Below are 22300 nucleotides of genomic sequence, written 5' to 3'. Positions count from 1 at the left end.
TCGACTTTCTAGAACTCTCTCTCTCTCTCTCTCTCTCTCTCTCTCTCTCTCCCAACTCAATCCGCCGTTGATCCCAATTGGTTTAGATCGCATCTTCAGCCCTCCCGTTCCCGAGGAGAGATCTTCCACCTGAAAGCAATGTGATCGTCGATCGTCTTCTTTTCAAAGCATCAGAGCAACGAGATTGCATTATTTGTGCTGCGTTTGTCGTGTTCGTCCGTTAGATTATCACTCTCTTGGATGGTATCTTCAATCAAATCTCAAATCCTTTCCTCATACCATAATTCGGTTCTGATTACTCTCTGTTTCTCTTTCCTTTTTTTTTTCCCCTCTTGAAAACGGGGGAAATTAACTTCTGTAACTCGCAACACATTGTCATTGTGCTAGGCATAAAGAAAGTCGAGCTTGATTTTGAACTATGAACTCGATATCCTCCTACGCACTCGCAGATAGTTAATTTCTTTTGCTTTGTTTGGTCATTTTTTGTTTATTGCATGCTTTGCATTGAGTTGGTAGGGTTAGGATGGAGATGCCTTTTTAAGTATATCTCAATTCTCATGCGTAGTAACTTGTAAAGGATTAATCGAGTTTTTTTTTTTCTTCCGGTCTTTTGGCGGGAGCAGTGAAATGGACGGTATTCATGCGAGCGATGGACGGATGCATATGAGTCATGCACAGCATTCGATGCACACACAATCTGTGCAAGAACAGGAACATCATGACCTGCATTACATGAGTAATGGGAATGGAATGGCCGATGAGCATGAAAATGAAGGTCACGGTATCATGGTTGTGGAAAGGGAAGCTCCATCCGACCATGGTGATCTTGCCGAGAATCGTGGTGTAATGGTGGATCGAGGAGGCGATAACTGCGATCAGCTTACCCTGTCATATCAGGGTCAAGTTTATGTTTTCGATTCTGTCTCGCCCGAAAAGGTTCCCTCATTCTTCTTCTCGTGTTCGTTTTTTCTGTATCTGTATAAAGTAAAAAACGGTTCAGCAAAAATTTCAAGTGATATCCTGATGTTGGGACAGATAACACAAAATTTGCACAATCTATAGCCTTTTCGACTTCTCTCCATACTTGTTAACACTGAAAACATTGTTGAGTCATATTGGTCCTCACTGTGAGATCCCACATCGGTTGGGGAGGAGAACAAAGCATTATTTATAAAGGTGTGGAAACCTCTCCCTAGCAGACACGTTTTAAAAACCTTAAGAGGAAGCCCAAAAGGGAAAACCCAAAGAGGACAATATCTGCTAGAGGTGGGCTTGGGCAGTTGCATCCACAGTCCATATTGAATGTTGTGACTTAAGTATCTTTCATTTTTGTTGTGACTGAGATGTTGTAAATTGACACTGACGTGTTTATCAGACATTACAGGTTTATGACTAAATGGACATTTTGATTTGGTCTTTATAGGTGATGAATGGGAAGGGAATAAATGGATGGTTTATTCAATGATAATACGTGAATGCTAGCTAGTTAGCTGCGTGGAGCCAAATTTTTTCGTAAGGATGAGAAAAATTTGACCTTTTAACTTCTGTAATGATATAATCTCAATATTGAAATTGGGTTGGTGCCTCCTTCCTACTTTGCTCTGCCCTTGTTCGCGGATTCCTATAATTACTAATGCCAGCCAACCAAGCTTAAGTTAGACCGAACTGATAATTAACAGATTATCCCCCAAATATATCTGGAGACCTGACCCAGCTCTGTATATTTTCTGTTAGTAGGCTGGATTTCTTGTTTGCCACTAATCATATAAAATTCCTTCAAATAGGTTTCTACTCCTAATTTATTATTCCTTCAGCGACATCTTTTAAGGATTCATCTCTTTCGTACCGGCTTTACAAATATTGGTTTTAAATAACAGCAATGACATATTTGCAGGATCGAGCTTACTGTTATTTTAGGTGCTTACAAATAACTCGTTGTTATTTTATGTGCTTTGATCTGCCGTTGTCTAAGTTTAGTTTAATTATCTGTTTTATGTACACACGATTTTGCATGTACCTCTGAGTGCTTTAGTGTATGTAGTTTGTTTTTATACTGGTTCGATGGTCACCTATTTTTAAAATAATCTAAAGAACTTCTTGTCAGGTTCAAGCCGTGTTATTATTATTGGGAGGTCGCGAAGTACCTTTGCGTGTTCCCTCAATCCCAATAACTAATCAACCAAATGATAGGGTATGTATTTATGCTTATCCACATTTACATGTATCCTATTGTGCTATCTATTAAAGAATGACGTGTTATCTCAATGTAGCATCTCACTGATGAAGCATTTAACCAGGCACTTGCCATCCCCCCACGTCTAAGTGTCCCTCAGAGATTAGCTTCTTTGATTAGATTTCGTGAAAAGCGAAAGGAACGTAATTTTGACAAGAAAATTCGGTATACAGTTCGTAAAGAGGTAGCACTTAGGTATCTCACCTTCCTTTATTGTTGGTTGGAGTATTTTTTTTCTCCTTAAGTTGTCTATTATTGCTCCTTCAATAGGGTTATATTTTCTTCCACGAGTTGGGAGTTAATGCTGTATGTTTCTGTTATGAGCCATGAGGAAGCTTAGGTTAATTTAAATATGATTTTGAGCTGATGGTAGAAGCTATTTAATACCACGTAGTTTTATTGAGCTGGGGATGCTAATGATCAGAACGTGTAAAATTCTGATTACATGATCAATGGATACTTTATGCAGCATCATTTTGTGTACTGGTTTTCATCAAAATGATGCCTCTCTTTTCTCTGAATCAGCATAGTGTTTTCTTTCCTTATTAGCTCATTTCTTGCATATAAGGTACATCATTCTGTCTATTTATGAGAACTGAAGAGGGCTTGGGGGCTGGAAACAGCTGTGGAATTAATTCCAAAGTCATGTCAAGTATCCAGTGTTGTACCAAGAGTTGCTAATTGTAGTTCAGTTGGTGGTTTCTCTATTGACTCTCTAATTATGAGAAGATAGTTTGTTATAGATTATGCATCTAGCCCATTAATTTATTGATTGAATGAATATAAGTGGAACTGAAAACTTGGGCTCACTAATCTGTATTTTCATACTTGCGTACCAAAAATACATCTTGCATGCTTTGTATTCTCTGAATGCTTTGTCACAAAAAGTTGAAACTATTTTGTCTGCATTTTGATGATTTTTTTTATATAGCTTTCTCATTGGTAACTGGTTTAGGTTAATAAAAAATATTAGCAAGTTCACAAAGAACACTGAGCTTATATTTTTGTTATTTTCACCCCATTGTTCTTACCTTTGTAGGATGCAGCGTAATAAAGGTCAGTTCACATCTTCCAAACCCATTCAGGAAGATTCATTATCGGCCACAACAAGTTGGGAATCAAATGAGACTTGGTGTTCTGATGGAAATGGATCCCATCAACAAGAAATTCTGTTAGTTTTTCTTTTTGATGTCAGACTGAATACTATTTAAAGAGTTGTGCTTATTGTTTTCATTGATTGATTAACACTTTCAATTTCACTGGCCTTTAGCTGTCGACATTGTGGTATTAGTGAGAAGTCTACACCAATGATGCGACGTGGACCTGATGGGCCAAGAACCCTTTGCAATGCCTGCGGACTCATGTGGGCAAACAAGGTAACAGACATTAACATCTTTTTATCCAGAGATAGCTTTTTTTAAAAACGTGTATTATGTCTTGTGTTTTAAGCTTCAAGGATCTTATCAATATAGTAAATCTGAGACCCTGGACATAAATGTAGATGAATCATATATTGATCTCTCGGCCTCTAACACTTATTGCAAGCATGGCCAATCCACTGCTTATTCATTTTTCCCCTCAACGAGAACCCTAGATTCTCCTCCTTCTGTCTGGGCTCCTACCATCGTGAAAGTTGAGCATAAGCTCCTCAAGTATGAGAATCTTGTGTATTCTAGAATCAAAGCCACTGTGGTTTTTCCACATTCTTTTGGGAGGATTTAGATTGGGGATGCCCCATGCATCTTCTCTTTATTTAATTGAAAATGATCATTAAAAAGATTTATGGTGTTCCTCATCCAACTCTTAAGAGTCTCTTTGATGATTGGTCGGTAACGGTAGAACGTAGAGCTCTCCTCCGTACAGAATCATATGGAGAAAGTTTCTTCTCAAGTGTAATGGGAATGCACCATCATGATAACAAGACTTCCCTTTCACGACAGTCAATTTTCTGGATCAGAAGCTTAAGGAACATTACGAAGGTTGTAAGGAACATTACGAAGGTTGTATGCTTTCTTTCTTGCTGACAAGGCATTGTTTTGTTGCTAGAATAGTGAAGAGCCTGAAAATTTGTGCAAGCTGGAAGGAGAATAGGTTTAGATGAAGGGGTTCTATATTTTGAGCAATAATGTGCCTATAAACTTGGGAATCTCGAAGTTTGTCCTAGTTATAGGGTTGGACAAAACCAATAGGTGAATTCCTTATCTATTGTGCAAAAAACAAGAAAAAAAAACTTATTAATATATTTTATTATTTAGAAACTATCTTAAATTAACTATTACCAAATGCTGATGCCTTATCTTTTCGTTTTGTGTCCTCCGTTTTTGTTTGTCCCTTATTGTCTTGGTTTCAACCATTTTCAGTCGAGGATTGTTAGAGAAGGCCAGATATTTATGGATTGGCTTTGTGGTGGTAATATTAAGGGTGCTGCGGATCTAAAATCTCAATTACCTTTTTTCTTTCATAATAGACGTAGAAAGCCTATAGAAGTCATTAAAATTGGTGGTGTCTAAAGAATTTTCAAGGTTTTCTTCTTTTGTGATATTCATATTCTAATTGGTGGAAGGCTTTTCTGTACTTCTGGTAGGTATATTTCTTCTGTATTGGTCAGAGTTCAGCACGACTCTGAAAATGATATGCTGCATTTAGCTGCTCTGATTTCCGTTCTAGAAATTCTTTTCCTGAAGGCTGTTAGGTAGTGAACAGCCCGTTCTTATATTTTAGTTTCCGTTTCTTCTAATTTGCGTTGCTGACTGTAAGGGAACTCTGCGGGACCTCTCAAAAGCACCAAACCAGGGTGGACAAGCTTCAAGCTTCAATAGGAATGAGGTGATCCGTTGGTGATGTTGTCCTTTTTTGTTTACCATGGCTTTTGTAGTCGTTGGAATTCGTGCTGTTTCATTGCCCCTTACATTAATCTTCTATTTTTGTTTTAGAATGTTGTGCAGAATGGAGATTCTGAGTCCAACCCAAAAAGTGCATAGGAATTGTGACAGGTGTTTATGATTGCTGTTTCGAAATTTAGCAAAATCATACAACCTTAATTTCTCCCACAGATTAGTTTGAAACGGATTAAAAACTTCTCATCGATGGCTATGAATCATGAATCCCATCCATCGACAGAGACCCTTGTGGCCAATTCATCTTGGAAACGACGGTATCGTGGACGTGTACTAATTTAATAGCTCTTCTTATCATATTGTGAACCATTTCAACATGTCAAAATTCCTAGAATCTTGTAAATTAGCATTTGCTGCGCTTGTACAATGGCATGGTCATTTTAATCCATTTCATTTTTGTCCAGTATTTTCTCTTGCACAGAGTTCTACCTCCCAAATATGAATGATGCAAGTTTTGACTATGAAATCACTCAGTTCTTTGTCGAGTCCACAACACGACCACAAATCCCGTGCAACGAAATAAGATGCACATTTGAATCATATACTTAATTTTGTTTTTATTGATTTTCTGCATTCTGCACTTCTCGCAAGGGCAGCTGAAAAACACGTTTGGAACAGGGTAAAATGGATGCAAACAATCATATCCTTAATTAGAAAGCACCCTACTACTAGATTCACTGGTACGTTTTTGTTTACATCCACTCGGAAGCTCTCATAAAACTTAGCTCAATCTTCGTGCTTTATTTTATGTTCATCAGGATTGTGTCTTCCTGCACAAGACGAAGGCGTGGACGAGTCTCTGGGCAGCCCGAATCTGATCTGGTGTGCCAGACACGATCACTTTGCCATCAAACATCCCAGGTTTAGCATGATTAACCACCACCATTGCCCCCTTATATATATCTGCCACAGTAACATACAACTTACAAACTCATTGAAGGCAAAACACAATATGTGCCTAACTGTCGTATTCGACTAACCTGCTGAACATGAACAATCTCCATAGACGTGCCTCCCAGAAAACGAGCTGGACCCCCGCTGTTCTAAGAAAATTTATACAAAGACGATGTAATTCAAACCGTATAAACACTTAAAACACAATACTACATACACTTCTGAAAGGTTTTGAAATGCCACCATCTTCCGATCTCGGCGAGCAGCTCAAATTTGAATAGAAAATTGGAGTATTAGTGAGTCTATACATTTAGAATGATTGTACTGTACAACAAGCTTGGGCAGGTAACGGTTAGTACTGAGGAGAGAAGCAGAGTGTTGTTAGAAGATGTGAATTATCTGCATGCTAGTATCGGCCCTTTTCATTTGATTTATAATTTGGCCTCCTCTCTACCCACCAAATAGCCTTTATCTGTTGTGCATGTACAAGTAGTAGTCTGGCAACAACTGCAGCACCTGGTTCATATCCAATTTCTGCAATTCGACATTGTGCACTTATAACAGCTTCTTGTGCAGGAGAATATGTTTACTCCAATCTCAGAGATGAAATCAGGGAAAAAAGAAAATGTGCAAATAGGTAATTTGAACGGTTCTACGAAAGTTAGAATCAATAGTCAGCTTCGAACCGATGACAGGATTGGTTGGGTTAGTTTCCACCCAAGCGGACGCTGAACCAACCAGGTCAGTTTCCAAATAATAGAAGCTTCTTAAAAACTATGGATTAAACATCCAAGCCAACGCTGAACCAACCAGGTCAGTTTCCAATGGAAACTTCTTAAAAACTATGGATTAAGCATGCCAACTGACTAGTCAGTTTCCGCACCAAACTTTCTTTTCCTAGAAAATTTATTTTATCTATAGTTTTACCATTCTGAACCCTACAACATTGAGTCATAGGAGCAACAGTGAAGTGCGAGGCTAGAGGCTAGAGCAAGAGACGGTATAGGCTGCCATGGAGGCGAGGGATAGTGTTAGGCAAATGGGGAGGGAGGCAAGAGTGAGAGACAACATCGGCAACGATGAAGGCGAGGGAAGATGCGACCACGACAAATTGTGTTGACAAGAAGACGGTCGCTGCAGCGGGAGATTGTCGACAAGAGAGGTATAGAGCAATGGGAGAATGGCGAAAGCTCTAGTAACTTGCATACAAAAACAACAGATAAGAAGGATGAAAAAAGTGTTACAATATTATAAGGTTTACATGAAGTGAAGCGAGCGAGCAACAAAGGTAATAACAAACAAACAAAGTATTTAGATCGTACTATAAGTGATATACAAATGTAGGAAGCCGTATTAGCATATTCCAGGAATGATTCTGTAAGGCACTTTCTCGCAGTACAGTTTCCAATATTTGCCATACCTGCATGAATGCAAAATCATCAACCAAAGTAGGAGGTACTCCCATCCCATATCAGCTGAACCGAACTGATTAACTTACTTGGACCGACATCGATCGTCATCCCTTTTAGCTCGGTCGACCAGAAGGATAGTAAGGAATATCACATAGAAATATGGTAGAAACTGCAAAGGAGGACATCCAAACCAACAATTACCAAATAAACAATATAATTCTTCTTTCTGTTTGTATTGATTAGAATAGGTGATGCTTACATGATTGAAAAGGGCTGGAACTGTCCAGAAAAATGCAGCCAAAATTTCTGGTACATAATGAAAATGCCTTGCTAAGCCCCACCTGCACCAACACCAACATCAAAATCCCACTCATACACTTATGTATATGTAGAGAAAATGAAGCAAATGAAAACTCACCATCCAGAGGTTAAAAGAAGGCTAGTTTTGGTTTCCCCAGATGCAGTGGTGTATGAAGCTACTATCTGTCAAATTAATACCAGATTTCGTCACATCGTATCACTAGATCGTTCCATAAGAACTGTTAGACAGAATTCTCGTCAAAACCTTAGATGGAGCTTTTCCCCAAACCAAGCACTTCCCGTTTTTTCGCCGAAATTCTTGTCTCTGCCTGTCACAATCGTAGTTGATATATATGCAAAGCATGCCTGCTACTAGAATATATACTGCCAACTGAAAACCATCAAGAATTATACGAGTAGAAATTATAATTTTACGAGTCGATATCTTCCACATTGGCTAACCAGCAACCATCTAAAAGCTAACGAGTCTCCACGAATCTCCACGAATCTCCAGAATATGTGATGATCCAGCATGTTTCAGTTCAAATTAATTGCTTAATGTTAGAGGTTAACTAGATAGAAGGGGTACCTGAGTTCCAAGGTTTACAGGATGGTTGACCAAATACATGCCAGGAGAGGTATATACAGACGGAACCCATACTAAGCAGCCCCAACAAATATAAAAACCAGCTGCAAAATCCGAGTTACCAATTTCCAGGAGTAATTAGATTGATAAAACAAAGAGGATAACATGTTTTATTTATTCTTAATTCCGACAAGGTAAATGGACCATTAAAATAACATCCTAGTACAGTTCAGCTGCATAAGAGTTGAAGACTTGTGTATCACATTTTTCAAGATCGAAAACGAGTCAGCTCTGCTCGAGCATTCTATTAATAACAGAAGAGTATGAAAAGAAATGACATGTTAAACAAAGAAAAGCATACAATATAAGCTAACCTCTATCATGCGCTATGTCCATTGTGTTCCAGTACCCAGCTTCCCACCAAAAAAACTTTGTAACATAAGCCAACATCAATGCAGTATTTACAAGCATCGAATCAGCTATTGTCCCGTTCTTTTCGTACTGAAATGGACGAAACGAGAAGATAATTATGCAACAATTACATCTCAACACCTTGAATACCATAGAACCTACAAGCCTAGAGAACATCTGTGAATGTTATATCATGTAACGGGAGAAAATACTGATAAAAGATAAAGCAAAGGTACCAACTAATTAAATGAGGCTTGAATCCCATTATTCTGAATAATATTTGGTAAACCTCACATGAAGGATAATCTTTCATACCTGCTTTATGCAATAGGTCACAGCAAGAACTGCCCAAGACATCATCCCAAATCTGCAGTTTGTGAAAACCTTAATGTCAAAATGTTTGCCAATACGCGGGTACAACTCCATGCCCTGCAAGAAAGTAAATAAAAAAGGTGTTACTAGAATATCAACAAGACCTAGATTAGCCAAGTCAATCATACAACCAAAATACTATATTGTAACCGTCCTAGCCCACCGCTAGTAGATATTGTCCTCTTTTGGCTTTCCCTTTCAGACTTCCCCTCCAAGTTTTTAAAACGCGTTTGCTAGAGAGAGGTTTCCACACCCTTATAAATAATGCTTCGTTCCCCTCTCCAACCGATGTGAGATCTCACAACCAATCGGGGCCAGCATCCTCGCCGACACTCGTTCCCCTCTCCAATTGATGTGGGATCTCACAATTTACCCCCCTTCGGAGCCCAACATACTTACTGGCACTCGTTCCTCTCTCTCTCTCCAATTGATGTGAGATCTCATAATCCACCCCCTTTGGGGGCCAGCGTCCTCATTGATACTTGTTCCTCTCTCCAATCAATGGAATCTCACGTATACTCTAGTGCTTATTCAATTTTCTTTGAACCGATGCTTTAAAATGGAACTAAAGAGNAAAGAAAAAAAGAAAGAAAAAAAGAAAAAAAACAAAGAAAAAAACATAAACAAGTTATATGAAGATGAACCGAGTATAGAGCATACTACTTTTCCAATTTTCAAATTGAAAGCATATAAGCTGCATATAAAGAGATAACTTCACAAGGCTAAGAACGTTTAACATGAGATTCTAGTGGAGATTACTTCGAAAATGAAAACAAAATACATCATAAAAAGATATTGGTTGCACCTTGGAATCATCCAGAATTGAATTCAAATTGAAGCAATAACAAAAGGAAATATATTTTATGCCAAACCAGCCAGGCTTGCAACATTTTGTTATCATACCATACATACTAAGCAGACCAGCACTTAAAGACAGGCTGATTGGTGAAGTAAAAAAGCAAATAAGCATTATATCATAATAAAACCATGGAACTTTTCAAGACAACAAGTGCATATACAAACTACTTGAGTTTCTTAGAAGACTATCATCTGATTTGTGCCAAATTACCCCAACAATTGTATCTCGAGAGTTCATTAGATCGTTCATGGGTAACTTAGTTCAATAATCATCTATAATATGCATCACATTGTTCCAAAAGACGTGTTGTTTTTCGTAGACTTTTGGCGTTTACACACAGTGCTGGAGGAAGTGTTTCAAGTCCTCCATTTTGGGATAAGGGTTGTTAGGTTCCTTTTTATAATCTGGTATTTTATCTTTTCTTTTTTGTTGTCTTGTTCCCATGTTGGTTGGGCCCCTTTTTTGTGTCACCTTCTCTGTACCCTCATTCATCTTTAAAACAACCGAGTTTCTTTCTTATTTTTAACTAAAGAAAAGTGAAAATTATCACATCAAGTTATAAATATCAAAGGGATGTGAAAACTTACCCAGTAGAAATCAATTATTATGTTACCAGACGAGCCAGAGTCAGAGGAAGATGGCGCCACACAGCCCTTATACATGCAAACACCACTGTTATGCATACAAATAGCATATATATATATACTTAACTTCAACAGGTATCAAACACAACAGCCTAAATACTCACTTTTATGTATAGAACAATACAAAAGATGAAGCTTCCAATAATAAGAGCTGAAAATATTTCTCCCAAATGATCATAAACAACTGTTGGATTGAATATCCCAAACCTGAAGATTAAAACATTCAATTAAACTATGAAACTGGAAAAAAAAAAAGCCATCAGAAATCCAGAGAGCAGAAAAGATATTTCCTGTCCAAATTCTGTATAAGCATATAATTCTAGCACAAAAGATATAGATTGAGAATAACAAAACAACGAGATAGTAGTACAGAATTTGTAAGAGCCCAGGCCACCGCTAGCAGATATTGTCCACTTTGGACTTCCTTTCCAAGATTCCCCTCAAGGTTTTTAAAACGCGTCTACTAGGGGAGAGGTTTTCACGATAAAATTGGAACAATACAGAGAAGATTAGCATTGCCCCTGCACATGGATGACACACAAATCGAGAAATGGTCCAAATTAGCCCAAAGAGGACAATATCTGCTAGCCGTAGGCCTGGGCCGTTACAATGGTATCAGAGCTAGACATCGGGTGGTGTGCCAACTAACACACTAGTCTCTAAGGGAGGTGGATTGTGAGATCTCACATTGGTTGGAGAGAGGAACGAAACATTCCTTGTAAGGGTGTGGAAACCTCTCTCTAGTGAATGTGTCTTAAAACCTTGAGGCGAAGTCTCGAAGAGAAAGCCTAACAAGGACAATATCGGCTAGCGGGGGTTTAGGTTGTTACAGAATCACATATCACATACTGATGTATATACTTTTTCCCCCAAAGGGATCACGAAGTTCGAAATTCATCACGGACATCTAGAATAGATCAGCCTCAAATATTTCAGTTACTAAGGATGAACGAAATCATACCGCCAAAGAGCAATATAAGTAACCAGAGTCACTACGTACGCAGCCACACCATTTGCCTGCAACACAGAAACAGGAACAATAAATTATGAACAGAACTTCGAAGCATTAATAGTTTCGTCTACTGAAACAGAGTGATCGAGAATCTAATATCCAAATACCTTGTAAACAGGTTGATTTCCCGTAGGAGAGATCGGGCCATAAACCGTTTTTCCAGGTAAAAGAAGCTGAAGGGCGGCCTCAAAGGCAGCGTAAGATCCAATTAATTTGAAAGCAGTAGCAGAGGGCGGTGGCCATATATCTATAAACCCCCTCAATCCATTGCGGTATAAGTAAGCCATAGTCTGGGAAACAGACCCATCGGCATGGACCATGGTGTACCATCTGCATCAGAGAAGAAACGTTGAGATATTCAAACAAAAACAAACACGAAATGTGCGCATAGCGAAGCAAGATTCGCAATGGATCGTTGAAATTAGAGGAACATTGGATCATGAAGGCGATCTTTGACAAAAAGAGAAAGTGAATGAGATCCATCTGAAGCAGAGGGAATTACAGGAAGATGACAAAGGGAGGGCAGAGAGTGAGAAGAGATAACATGGAAGCATAAGTGACGAGGGGCGAGTGGACGGTGTTGGATCCTTCCGCCATTTTTGAGGCGTCGGAGTTTCAGGAAGACCGTAGTCAGAGCAAATTCCGCCGGGAATTGACACTCGCTGGGACTTCGGACTTCCGATGTAATATTACTATTATTATTATTATTTTAAAGTCCAACCATTTATTTATATAATATTATATTTCGGGTAAATTATAAAAAGTAATTACCAATTTTGCCCCTCATCTCTACTTTTAAATTTTAAATTTTAAATTTGACCTTTATTATTATTATTATTATATATATATATATATATATATAAATATTTCAAAACACACCCTTAAAATAAAATTTAAAATTTGTTTGAAAAATCACTCTTTCCTTAGTTAATGAAATGTTTATTTAAAGAATTTTTTAAAAAAATAATTTAATATTATTTAAATAATTTTATATATACATTTAAGTGCCTAGAAAAATGGGTGTTTAATTAATGAATGATTATGAACATTATTTAGATGAATTTAGATGAGGTGAGAGGAATTATAATTAGCCTCAACCACTGATTGAATTATCACATAATTAATTTGTTACCAAAGCCGAAATTATAATTCCCACAGTAAATGTTAATTTGTTACCAAAGCCGAAATTATAATTCCCACAGTAAATGTTAATTTGTTACCAAAGCCGAAATTATAATTCCCACAGTAAATGGTTTATGAAAAAGTCATTAATAAAACCACAACTTTATCCAATATAATTAATTAACTTCCAACTTTGTATTCCAAATAATATGTGCATACGTATGTCAATGCTGGCATGCTTAAATAATTGTCAAAACATTAATCACCCCAATTATTATCATTAATTGGGTGGAGAAAAATTATATCTCTTACCATTTATATGTTAAAAAAAGAATCTAGAAAAAAGCTGTTCTATATTACTATTGTTTATCCAGTGAGATTTGTTAATTTCAAGAGACATTGAATCTATGAATACGCTATGAATACGATTATTTATTTACTACTATAGGTAAGTTAGTTTTACGGGTATGTTTGGTAAGTAGTTTTACAGGGAGTAAGTAGGTAAGTAGTTTTACCGAGTATGTTTATTGGGTATACCTTACTACTTTTGGACAACCTTCTCAACAACTAAGAGATCCATTCAAATTAAAATGGAATTACTCAAATCAAAATTTTAATATTACATTAATATAATGCATCATTGAATTGAATACGCCCATTGTTTAATGGATAGGATAGAGGTCTTGTAAACCGGAACTAGTTGAAGTAAAGATTGTGAGGCGAACACAAGAACTAGTTGAAGTTGAAGTAAAGATTGTGAGGCGAACACAAAGAACTAGTTGAAGTACAGGTTGTGAGGCTCAGTACTTCGATTGAGATATGAGAAATGGATCTCATAGTGGAGACTAAAAGATAGATTTGATTTTGGTTTAAAATTATAGCTTCCCGAATTTCTTTTTAACCCATTTTTCCAACCAATCCAAATGGCCCATAAAAATGAAACAATGGAAAATCATATAACCCAAATGTAAGTACATTCATTTCTGTCCGTACCAAAACAAGAGCTTCCATCACTGTGTCTCAGAAGGAGAGGTGTAAAAACAAAGGTTTGGCAAAAGCAACCGCCAAATTCAAACGCGGATTCATCTTATTATGTCACAGATTTTGGTAAAAATATGAATAAGGGAATACAAAGAATCTCACATCTGAACGTCAAAGTCGAACCCGTAAAAAGAGAATACATATGATTATTAAATAATGGCTAACTGAAAGGCGCACCACTGCAGAGCATAATACATCGTAGTAATAATAATAATAGGCTACACAAAAGGAACATCTTTCTTTTTTTTTTAAAGAAAAATGGAAAATCTACCGAGTTTCGTCCTCGAGAGCACGGAAACCATTTGTAAGATCTTCATGTAGCTTCTTAAATTTCTCAATAAGAGCTGCTTCTCCTTCAGCTGGATCCTCGAACTTCTGAGACCTGCAAAACCCCAAATGTTTTTAGTTTATCTACTATCACAATCAATCAAAATATTGCAATGGCAATGTCACTTTTTTACTTACACCAGGCGATAGAACAGATCTCCCAACCGATGCTTAATCAAAGTGTATGTTATCTTTTGGCCATCCATACCTGCTCCCCTCTCTACTGCCTACAACAAACAATATCCAACCAAAATTATGACCCTCACCCTACCACCTCACGTTTCAACAATGATGATATGATTTGGTCAAAAACAGTAGTAGCTCTACCTGATTAGCCAAATTATAGAAATGGATGATATTGCGCATCATCCAGACCGACTTGTAGAAGGGGCAGAATTTATCGTACCTGTCATACCCACAATTTTTTTCTTTAAAAAACAAAAAAATCTAGAAATGGTTGATCTATATACCATCCACTGCTGGAGTAAAGACCAGAACAAGGATGATGTAGCTAAGACTTACGGAGTAAATGCATTCTGAGCGAGATAGTCCTCCCTCAGAAGCTTTGCAGTCTCTAGGGTAATCTTATCTCCTTCAGCCAAGGCATCCTTCCCTACAAGCTGCCATAATCCCAAAATCAAAAATAGTGAAATTTGTCTTCTGTAAAATTCACCACCAAGTCTTATTTATATACTCCTCGGATGTGTATGCATGGGTGGATGTGTTACTTGTGAAAGAAAGAGAGAGCTGGACAGGGGGAGGAGGAGGGGGGAGGGAAACTTGGACTCAGCAGACATACTTGGACTATTTCATTGAGGTCATCTTCCCTCTGGAGAACTTCTCGAGCCTTTGTCCTGATGCTGATAAAATCTGGATCAAACTTCTCGTAGAAAGATTCCAATGCCTAATAAAAAAATTTAAATTAATTAAGATGCATTACTCAGTGAATTCGTATGGAAGATACAAATAAGGAAAACACAAGTCAGAGAGCTCCGCTAACATACAGTAGAGTATTTTGAGTACGAAATTAGCCAGTTTACGGATGGGAAGTGCTTCCTCTGGGCAAGCTTTTTATCTAGACCCCAGAAAACCTACAAACCGTTTAAATAACCATAATAATCACAGAGTCAAATAATGATTGTAGAAACCACTATATAAAATCTAACCAGATTAGAATAGTCATGAAAAAGTTCACCTGGACGATACTGAGGGTAGCAGATGTCACGGGATCAGAGAAATCTCCTCCTGGTGGAGAAACTGCACCGACGATGGTAACACTACCAGTTCGTTCTGGCCCACCAAGGCATTTCACTTTACCAGCACGCTCATAGAAAGAGGCTAAACGTGCTGCTAGGTATGCAGGATATCCACTATCTGCAGGCATTTCAGCCTGAAAAAGGAACAAAGAAGACAAGTCCAACAACAATAAGACAAGAACAGAAATACAATAGTTACGTGCACTCATCTTAAGAGTTCAACTTCAAGCCAAGAAATCTAAGCAGTGGATACTGTCTTTAGAATGCTTATATGCAGCACTGACAAATCATATTGAGTTATGTGTCAGTATGACGTACATACAACATCTTGAAACTAATCAGATGCTTAACTAGAATAAGATGCTCTTTAATTTCAGAGGCAAGTGAATAAGACATAGTCTAGATGAACATAAAAAATTTAAAAATTAAAAAAAAAAATAAAAACAAGGAAATGAGAGAAATATAATTAAATATATAATTGAACGTTTATTTAGTTTTGTATTCCCTTTATACGCCTTCGATAATAGACAATGAATCTTATTGAATATACAGTTTGCTTCATTGGTTTCGAGATGTCATATTTCTTATCTCGTCTTTTACTTTGCAATTTCAATATAACAATTTTATTTAACATGCAAATATTATAGCACAATAAATTATAGAAATGAGTGTACGTATGTTCATAAATAGATGTTTACCTACCATGTCTGTGCCTAGGTTGTTAAAGAATGACAATCGAGTTTATACAATTATACCACACTTTCAACCCATGTTTCTTCGGTTTAAATATTATTGAGATTAATAAGGCCGGAAGTGAGAAAGTTTTAGTTACTACTACTTATGAGATGATGGTGCTTGGTGAGAAAAAGAAAGATCAGAATAGTGCACCACCAAATCAATCTAACCAAATCACACAAGAAACACAATTTTCTAAACAAGTCCTAATATATGTAAAGATAATGATTATAAAATTAGAAAACAAGCTCCAGCTATTTACCAGTCGTCCTGATATTTCACGCAGTGCTTCTGCCCATCGGGATGTTGAATCTGCCATCATGCTTACATTGTATCCCATATCTCTGAAGTATTCAGCCAAAGTAATTCCTGCACACATTAATGCATTGTTATGGTGGATATCAATACAACAAATATATCTCAACCAGGCTCAACAAAACTTGAAAGAAATAAAATGTTAGAAGGATAGAATATAGGTACAACGAAAATTTAATGTAAAAATCAATTGCAAGTATTTTAATTCTTTCCAAGATGTACTTATCAATGAGTTCAACAGAACATAACAGAATATTCAACTCGGCCCGGCCTAGAGATTGTAGCTCCATGTTCGAGGAGTTTATGCTACATTTCCCTCGCGTAAAAGGGCCACTTTTGTGGCTTGCCAGCATTTGTGTTTTGTTTTGGGGTGAAAAAAACAATGGAGTTTTTATAGTAGTTAAAGAAGTCGGAGGAAAGAAGTTTGGTCTCTTGACAGTTTCCATGTCTCCCCTTGGATGTTGGCGTGTAAGGATTGGTGTAATTACCATTACGAATTATCATGCTTGATTGGAGCACTTCTCTATTTTACTTTGGTTCCTTCCGGGAGTTAGTTTTGTTGATGCACTTTGTATTCTTTCATTTTCTCAATCACAGTATGGTTTATCATATAGAAAATAGAAGGAAATACAATATTGAGACAATTTAAAAAGGAAATAAATTTTTACGGTCAAATTACATTCATGGTTCATCATAATAGCAACGCAAAGAACAATAAGGATAGAGAATAAGACAATAGCACCAAATAAATTAGAGTTAATCATTGTGGTTAACTTACACATGGTCAATGAGAAAAGAGGGATGATCTTGGACAATTATTACCTGTATAAATTGAAGCTTCACGAGCAGCCACAGGCATATTAGAAGTGTTAGCCACAAGGGTCGTACGCTTCATGACAGATTCTTCACGGCCATCAGGTAATGTCATTGTCAATTGAGGAAAATCCATAAGAACTTCAGCCATTTCATTTCCTCTCTCTCCACAACCAACATACACCACAGTATCAGAGTTTGAGTACTGCATGAAAATTAAGCAGCAATAGTAAATTTTGGCACCACAAAAGATCACATCAAACCTTAGATATAGAAAGTAGCTTACTTTAGAGAGAGCTTGACTAATGACTGTTTTTCCACAACCAAATGCTCCAGGAATGGCACATGTTCCACCAAGAACAGAAGGGAAAAGGGCATCAAGAACACGCTGCACGTGAAAGTCACATACACAGATGTAGTTAAAAAAAATAAATTACTAGAAATACACAGTTTCTATAAGGGGAAAAACCAAAGATAAAACAACCATCTTATATACCTGCCCAGTTAAAAGAGGGGTATCAGCCGCAAGCTTAGATGCAACTGGTCTAGGAGTACGTACAGGCCATGTCTACACAGGGATAGAAACACGTGAATACATAAGAACTAATTGAACCATGAAAATATGAAGGAACCATAAATAATAAATCATTTAGAAACCTGAAGCATGGTAAATTGCTTTTTAACTCCTTGAAACTCAAGCTCTAAAACAGTGTCCTGTAAAGAAAGATGTTTTGGATAAGAAACAAGCATCTACTTGACATAAAAGAAAAAACAGCAGCCTAAGGACAAGGGAAAAAAGATGCTCTACCAAGGAAACTAAAAAGCATCCACCATAATGGAAATTGATCAAAATACTACTTCAGTTACAAAATACTTTGTTAAGACAATACAAATGTTGTCCCTTCAGTAAGATCATAAAAAAAGTTTTGATCAATTAATAAAATGGTAGTAGCACCTGCCAGTACCAACTATCAAACGGTTTGCTTACTTTTCAAACAGATCTTCCTACATCTATACGTAAATCCTAGTTCAAATTCTTGATTCATCGATGGATATACTTGCACAAACTTGCACTCCAGAATTTTAAGACTGAAACAAATTTCAAGATAATATGTAGAAAATTGCAAAACGTAAGTTTAATATGTTAAATTATAAATTTGATAAAAACCTCTATTTCTCTACATTACTTATATTTCTATGTATATATAGTTGTTTATATTCATCATGGAAGAGCACCAAAAGAGCTCTCTGAACTACCCTCACTTAATCAAAAACCACCTACCAGAAAACATTTCTGGAAACCAATCCGTAATGTCTGAGAACTATACATAATAAACAAGATAATGATGAGCAAAGGCCAGGAGAATCTAACTAATACGTACAACATATAATAATATATTTTCAATTGCCAAGTGTAGAAGCAAACCATCGCCTGCAACTTGCTAAGATATAATTGCATACAACAGGCAGAACATATGTTTAGGTATTGTAACCCCCACCATCCTCATAAAAGAAATAATAATAATAAAAAGAACCTACCACCAATATAAAAAAAAAAAACCAAGTACTAAATTTAAATTTTTAGTACAAGATAGATATTAAAAGGTATAAAAATAGATGAGAAAAAAATACGTAACAAAAATGAAAAGGAAAGAAAAGAAAAAAAAGAGATAAGAAAAGACTAGAACCTTTAGTGAATATTGACCAGGTGGTGCAACATAGGTAATTTTCCCCATAGAATCAGGAGGAAGTGCAATATGGTGCTCCATTAGACTATTCTCAAAGACAGTCTGAATCAGAAAGTATCAATGTTAGATCTTCGGAGCAAGCAAAAACATTGTTATTTCAAGGGCCTTTAACGAAAAAAGCTAGATAGCAGCAACTTACAGCATACAAGTCTCCACCTGTCAATAAGTCGCCCTCACCTGAAATGTTTTTTGTGAGATACAAACTTGTTGCAATTCAAAAAACAGAACCAAACACGTGTGCGTAAGACAAATTGTATGGTCGTAAGACTCGTAACATACCTAGTTTTTTGGGTTGAAAATCCCAAAGTGTGTCTTTGTCAAGTGCAGGGACTGCAACACCACGAGGAATGTAGACATCTCCTGATCTCTTCGCAATTGTTTTCAATGGCCTCTACTTGCTCAAAATTTAAGTTAAAAGAAATCAATAATAAATGGATAGTAAAAAATCTAAAATACAAACATTCGTGAAGTAATGCAAACCTGAATGCCATCAAATATATTTCCCAGTATTCCAGGTCCTAACTCCACTGACAATGGCTGATAGTTGACACACCGTTAATTCATAAAGATTCAAGAACTGAAAGTATAAATATAATAACTGAAAGAAGGAATGCTTACTTTACGAGTACGTAAAACAGGGTCATTCACCATCAAACCAGCAGTTTCCTCATAAACTTTAAAATAAAATTGGAAAAATCCAGTCAATTTACCGAGGCTTAGAACATTGAACATGAATAATATAATGTAATAAGCATGGAATGATGAAATCTTAGGATGGTCTTCTGTCATCTTCTTGACATATAAAAGGAGGACCAACGTAGTAGCGATAATGAACTCTGCGCTAATGTAGCATACCCTGAATTGTGGCAGAATCTCCTTCTAATCTAATGATTTCACCAATCAGATTATCATGACCAACACGAACCAATTCATACATGGCTGCACCTCCCATGCCATCTGCCACGACGACTGGTCCAGATACCTGGGAACGACATGAGAGTTTCATAACCCAGAAAAAAAAAATTTGGAAAAAGACATACAAAGAGATTAATATTGATATACTAACTAAAATCGTCATGATATATTTTATTTCTTTTCATAATGGGCAAACTGGATTCCCTTTTTACAATGGGAAAACATTAATAATAAAATAGAGAAAGCAAAATATGATACCAACTAGTAGAAAACTCATTAGATTTAAATAAGATAAAAAAACAATTTAGAAAATAAATAAAAGCCCCGATCCATTAATGGAAGATCAAGCACGAATCTGAAAAATCTAAATCCAGTACCATTCAATCGAAACGAAATAAATTGCACATCGAGACGGGAAGACGAAAAGTGAAAAACAAAACAAGGATTGACATCTGAAGTATGCGGAGAATGCATATAAAATCAAGTTATGCCGATTGATTCCCATGTAATATGATCGAGAAAACAATCGAAACAGTCAAAAATGAGAAAGAAAAAAAGAAAGTAAACAGATCGAGAAGTTGGGACGAACCTTCCGGACATATCCATACTCGCTTTCCTTCTCAGAGTCCTCAAAAGTGGTCAACCGATCTCCATAGACGGACGGCATTGTGAACAACAATTGATCGGAAAGAAAGCAGATCAAATTCCTAGCAGGAGAAATGAAGGATCAAAATAGTAACAAAAATCGATCAAAACCCTACCGGTCCCGATCGAGGTGGAGAGGAGATCGCGAGCGAAGGAGAAAGCAGAGCGAGGGGGAGAGGGAGAGTGTGTGTAGAAGGAAGGCAGAGTAGAAATTGTTTGTATTATCAATTATGAATCCATATCATGATATGGGAACTGGGAAGGGTCGAATGTGATTCGGTGGTGGAGGGTGTATGCTAAGATCGTGTGGAATACTTTGGGTCCCGCTGCCAGGTCAGCGACGTGGCTACCCGTTCTCCACTTGGATTGGGTTGGATTGGATAAGAGTCAATGGATATGCATTTCGCACGGTTCTCAACCCGACCCGACCCGACCCGACTCGAATAATTACTTAATTACAATATCGCCATTGTCTTTATTTATTTAATCAAAATGTTCGGTTCGGTTTCAATAATCAGTAATTAACCAAATTTACTCTGTTTGGATTAATATTTATATTTCTGATAATATTATAATTTATTGTTTTTAGAGAATAAATAAATATTTATCCCTAAACTTATTAAAATGATATCTATTTTCACTATAAAAAAAAATAACTATTGTAATGGTTTAATATTGTTATGTGACGACATTTGTTTTGACATCCTAACTCTGATACCAAATATTGGATGCAGCTCACGATCGAAATATGTCAAAACATACCATTGAAGCAGGAAGAACAATTTGAAGGGAGAGAAATTTTGAATAGGGAAACTTTAAGCACTGATTTAGGTCTCCTCGAGTTAAAAACTACAAACAATTTTGTTTATAATCAGGATGTGTGTATTTTCATAATATATCACGAACCTTGACGTATTTTAGATTCTGCGGATGATTTTATTTTTTCATTGAATCGGGATATTTAAATAATAATATATCCTAAAAATGGGAAGAAGTGGCGACTTAATTAGAGTCAACCCACTGGACGTGGATATTCCACTCACTTCAACCGTGGGCTTTAACTAAAAAGTAGATAACTAAAACATAGTAATTAAAAATTAGAAATGACTTTTAATATCTAACAATTGATACATTGTCAAACTTCACGTTTCCAATATGCTTCTTATCAAGCTCTTTGAACTTTGCTTGATCTCCAGTCATGTGGTTATTTGCTCCGTTGTTTAGATACCACATGTTGGTCTCCATTCGGTCTTCTTCTTTTACGAGAAGATTCGCCATAACCTTCTCATTGTTGAACATTAATAAGTTTAACATCTTCTCGGTCAACATTAATGTGGGCTCTTGGTCATGTGTGAATGTGAGGTTTGCCTCTTAATCTCGCTTCTTCTTGCGGCATTCTACCGCATAATACTCATATTTTCCACAAGAGTAACACTTGACCATCCTCTTTTCCTTCCAGGGGTTGACGTTGTCATGGGTTTGTGAGATATTGTGGCTGTCATGTCCGTTTGTACTTGAAAAGGAAGAATCAACCACATCTTTCTTTTTCGTCCATGCAAGCGACTCCTCATGTAAGACACAAACGCGACTTGACTTTGGGGTTGACTCGTTGGTGAAGAAAGACGGGTAAATTTTTTGCGATATAAAACAAAGAGAATTTAAAACATAATATATATTATATTTATACTATATCAAAATAGAGTTGATACTTAATTAGTTAAAACATAAAATAAGGAAAAAACGGAAAATATTTGAAAACAAAA

At 36.7% G+C, this 22300-nt stretch overlaps 3 protein-coding genes and 1 pseudogene across 5 annotated transcripts; 2 read left to right on the top strand and 2 right to left on the bottom strand.

Annotated features, from left to right (window-relative positions):
* Nucleotides 1–6247, top strand: LOC111778422 (GATA transcription factor 24-like). Of its 3 annotated transcripts, none has more exons than XM_023658227.1 (9): nucleotides 1–243; nucleotides 624–936; nucleotides 2105–2191; nucleotides 2298–2428; nucleotides 3273–3404; nucleotides 3504–3609; nucleotides 4991–5059; nucleotides 5167–5810; nucleotides 5889–6247. In XM_023658227.1, the coding sequence occupies exons 2-8, from the start codon at nucleotides 628–630 to the stop codon at nucleotides 5212–5214; spliced, it is 882 nt and encodes a 293-aa protein (XP_023513995.1). In that variant the 5' UTR covers nucleotides 1–243; nucleotides 624–627; the 3' UTR covers nucleotides 5215–5810; nucleotides 5889–6247. The 3 variants fall into 3 exon arrangements, with proteins under 3 accessions (XP_023513995.1, XP_023513996.1, XP_023513994.1); XM_023658228.1 differs by having other exon boundaries at nucleotides 2271–2428; nucleotides 4818–5059; XM_023658226.1 differs by having other exon boundaries at nucleotides 2–243; nucleotides 2271–2428.
* Nucleotides 6248–7205: 958 nt separating this feature from the next.
* LOC111778421 (7-dehydrocholesterol reductase) lies at nucleotides 7206–12323 on the bottom strand. The gene is made up of 13 exons (XM_023658225.1): nucleotides 12123–12323; nucleotides 11728–11950; nucleotides 11570–11625; nucleotides 10713–10815; nucleotides 10552–10617; nucleotides 9049–9162; nucleotides 8697–8823; nucleotides 8326–8426; nucleotides 8002–8127; nucleotides 7855–7919; nucleotides 7696–7777; nucleotides 7523–7605; nucleotides 7206–7444 (listed from the first exon to the last, which is right to left on the bottom strand). The coding sequence occupies exons 1-13, from the start codon at nucleotides 12215–12217 to the stop codon at nucleotides 7378–7380; spliced, it is 1308 nt and encodes a 435-aa protein (XP_023513993.1). The 5' UTR covers nucleotides 12218–12323; the 3' UTR covers nucleotides 7206–7377.
* On the top strand, nucleotides 11061–11173 carry LOC111779421 (annotated as a pseudogene).
* A 1466-nt stretch (nucleotides 12324–13789) lies between the features above and the next one.
* On the bottom strand, nucleotides 13790–20765 carry LOC111778885 (V-type proton ATPase catalytic subunit A). The gene is made up of 19 exons (XM_023658885.1): nucleotides 20482–20765; nucleotides 19833–19959; nucleotides 19596–19651; nucleotides 19458–19514; nucleotides 19257–19368; nucleotides 19117–19154; nucleotides 18918–19019; nucleotides 17887–17943; nucleotides 17726–17797; nucleotides 17516–17617; nucleotides 17239–17434; nucleotides 16364–16470; nucleotides 15306–15500; nucleotides 15115–15201; nucleotides 14910–15014; nucleotides 14633–14730; nucleotides 14438–14516; nucleotides 14249–14337; nucleotides 13790–14165 (listed from the first exon to the last, which is right to left on the bottom strand). The coding sequence occupies exons 1-19, from the start codon at nucleotides 20557–20559 to the stop codon at nucleotides 14051–14053; spliced, it is 1872 nt and encodes a 623-aa protein (XP_023514653.1). The 5' UTR covers nucleotides 20560–20765; the 3' UTR covers nucleotides 13790–14050.
* Nucleotides 20766–22300: the final 1535 nt, after the last annotated feature.

This window comes from Cucurbita pepo, chromosome LG17, assembly GCF_002806865.2.
Source record: "Cucurbita pepo subsp. pepo cultivar mu-cu-16 chromosome LG17, ASM280686v2, whole genome shotgun sequence".
NCBI classification, from domain to species: Eukaryota; Viridiplantae; Streptophyta; class Magnoliopsida; order Cucurbitales; family Cucurbitaceae; genus Cucurbita; species Cucurbita pepo.
Note: the sequence above shows the minus strand (reverse complement) of the source record. Positions and strands in the feature narration are given on the sequence as shown.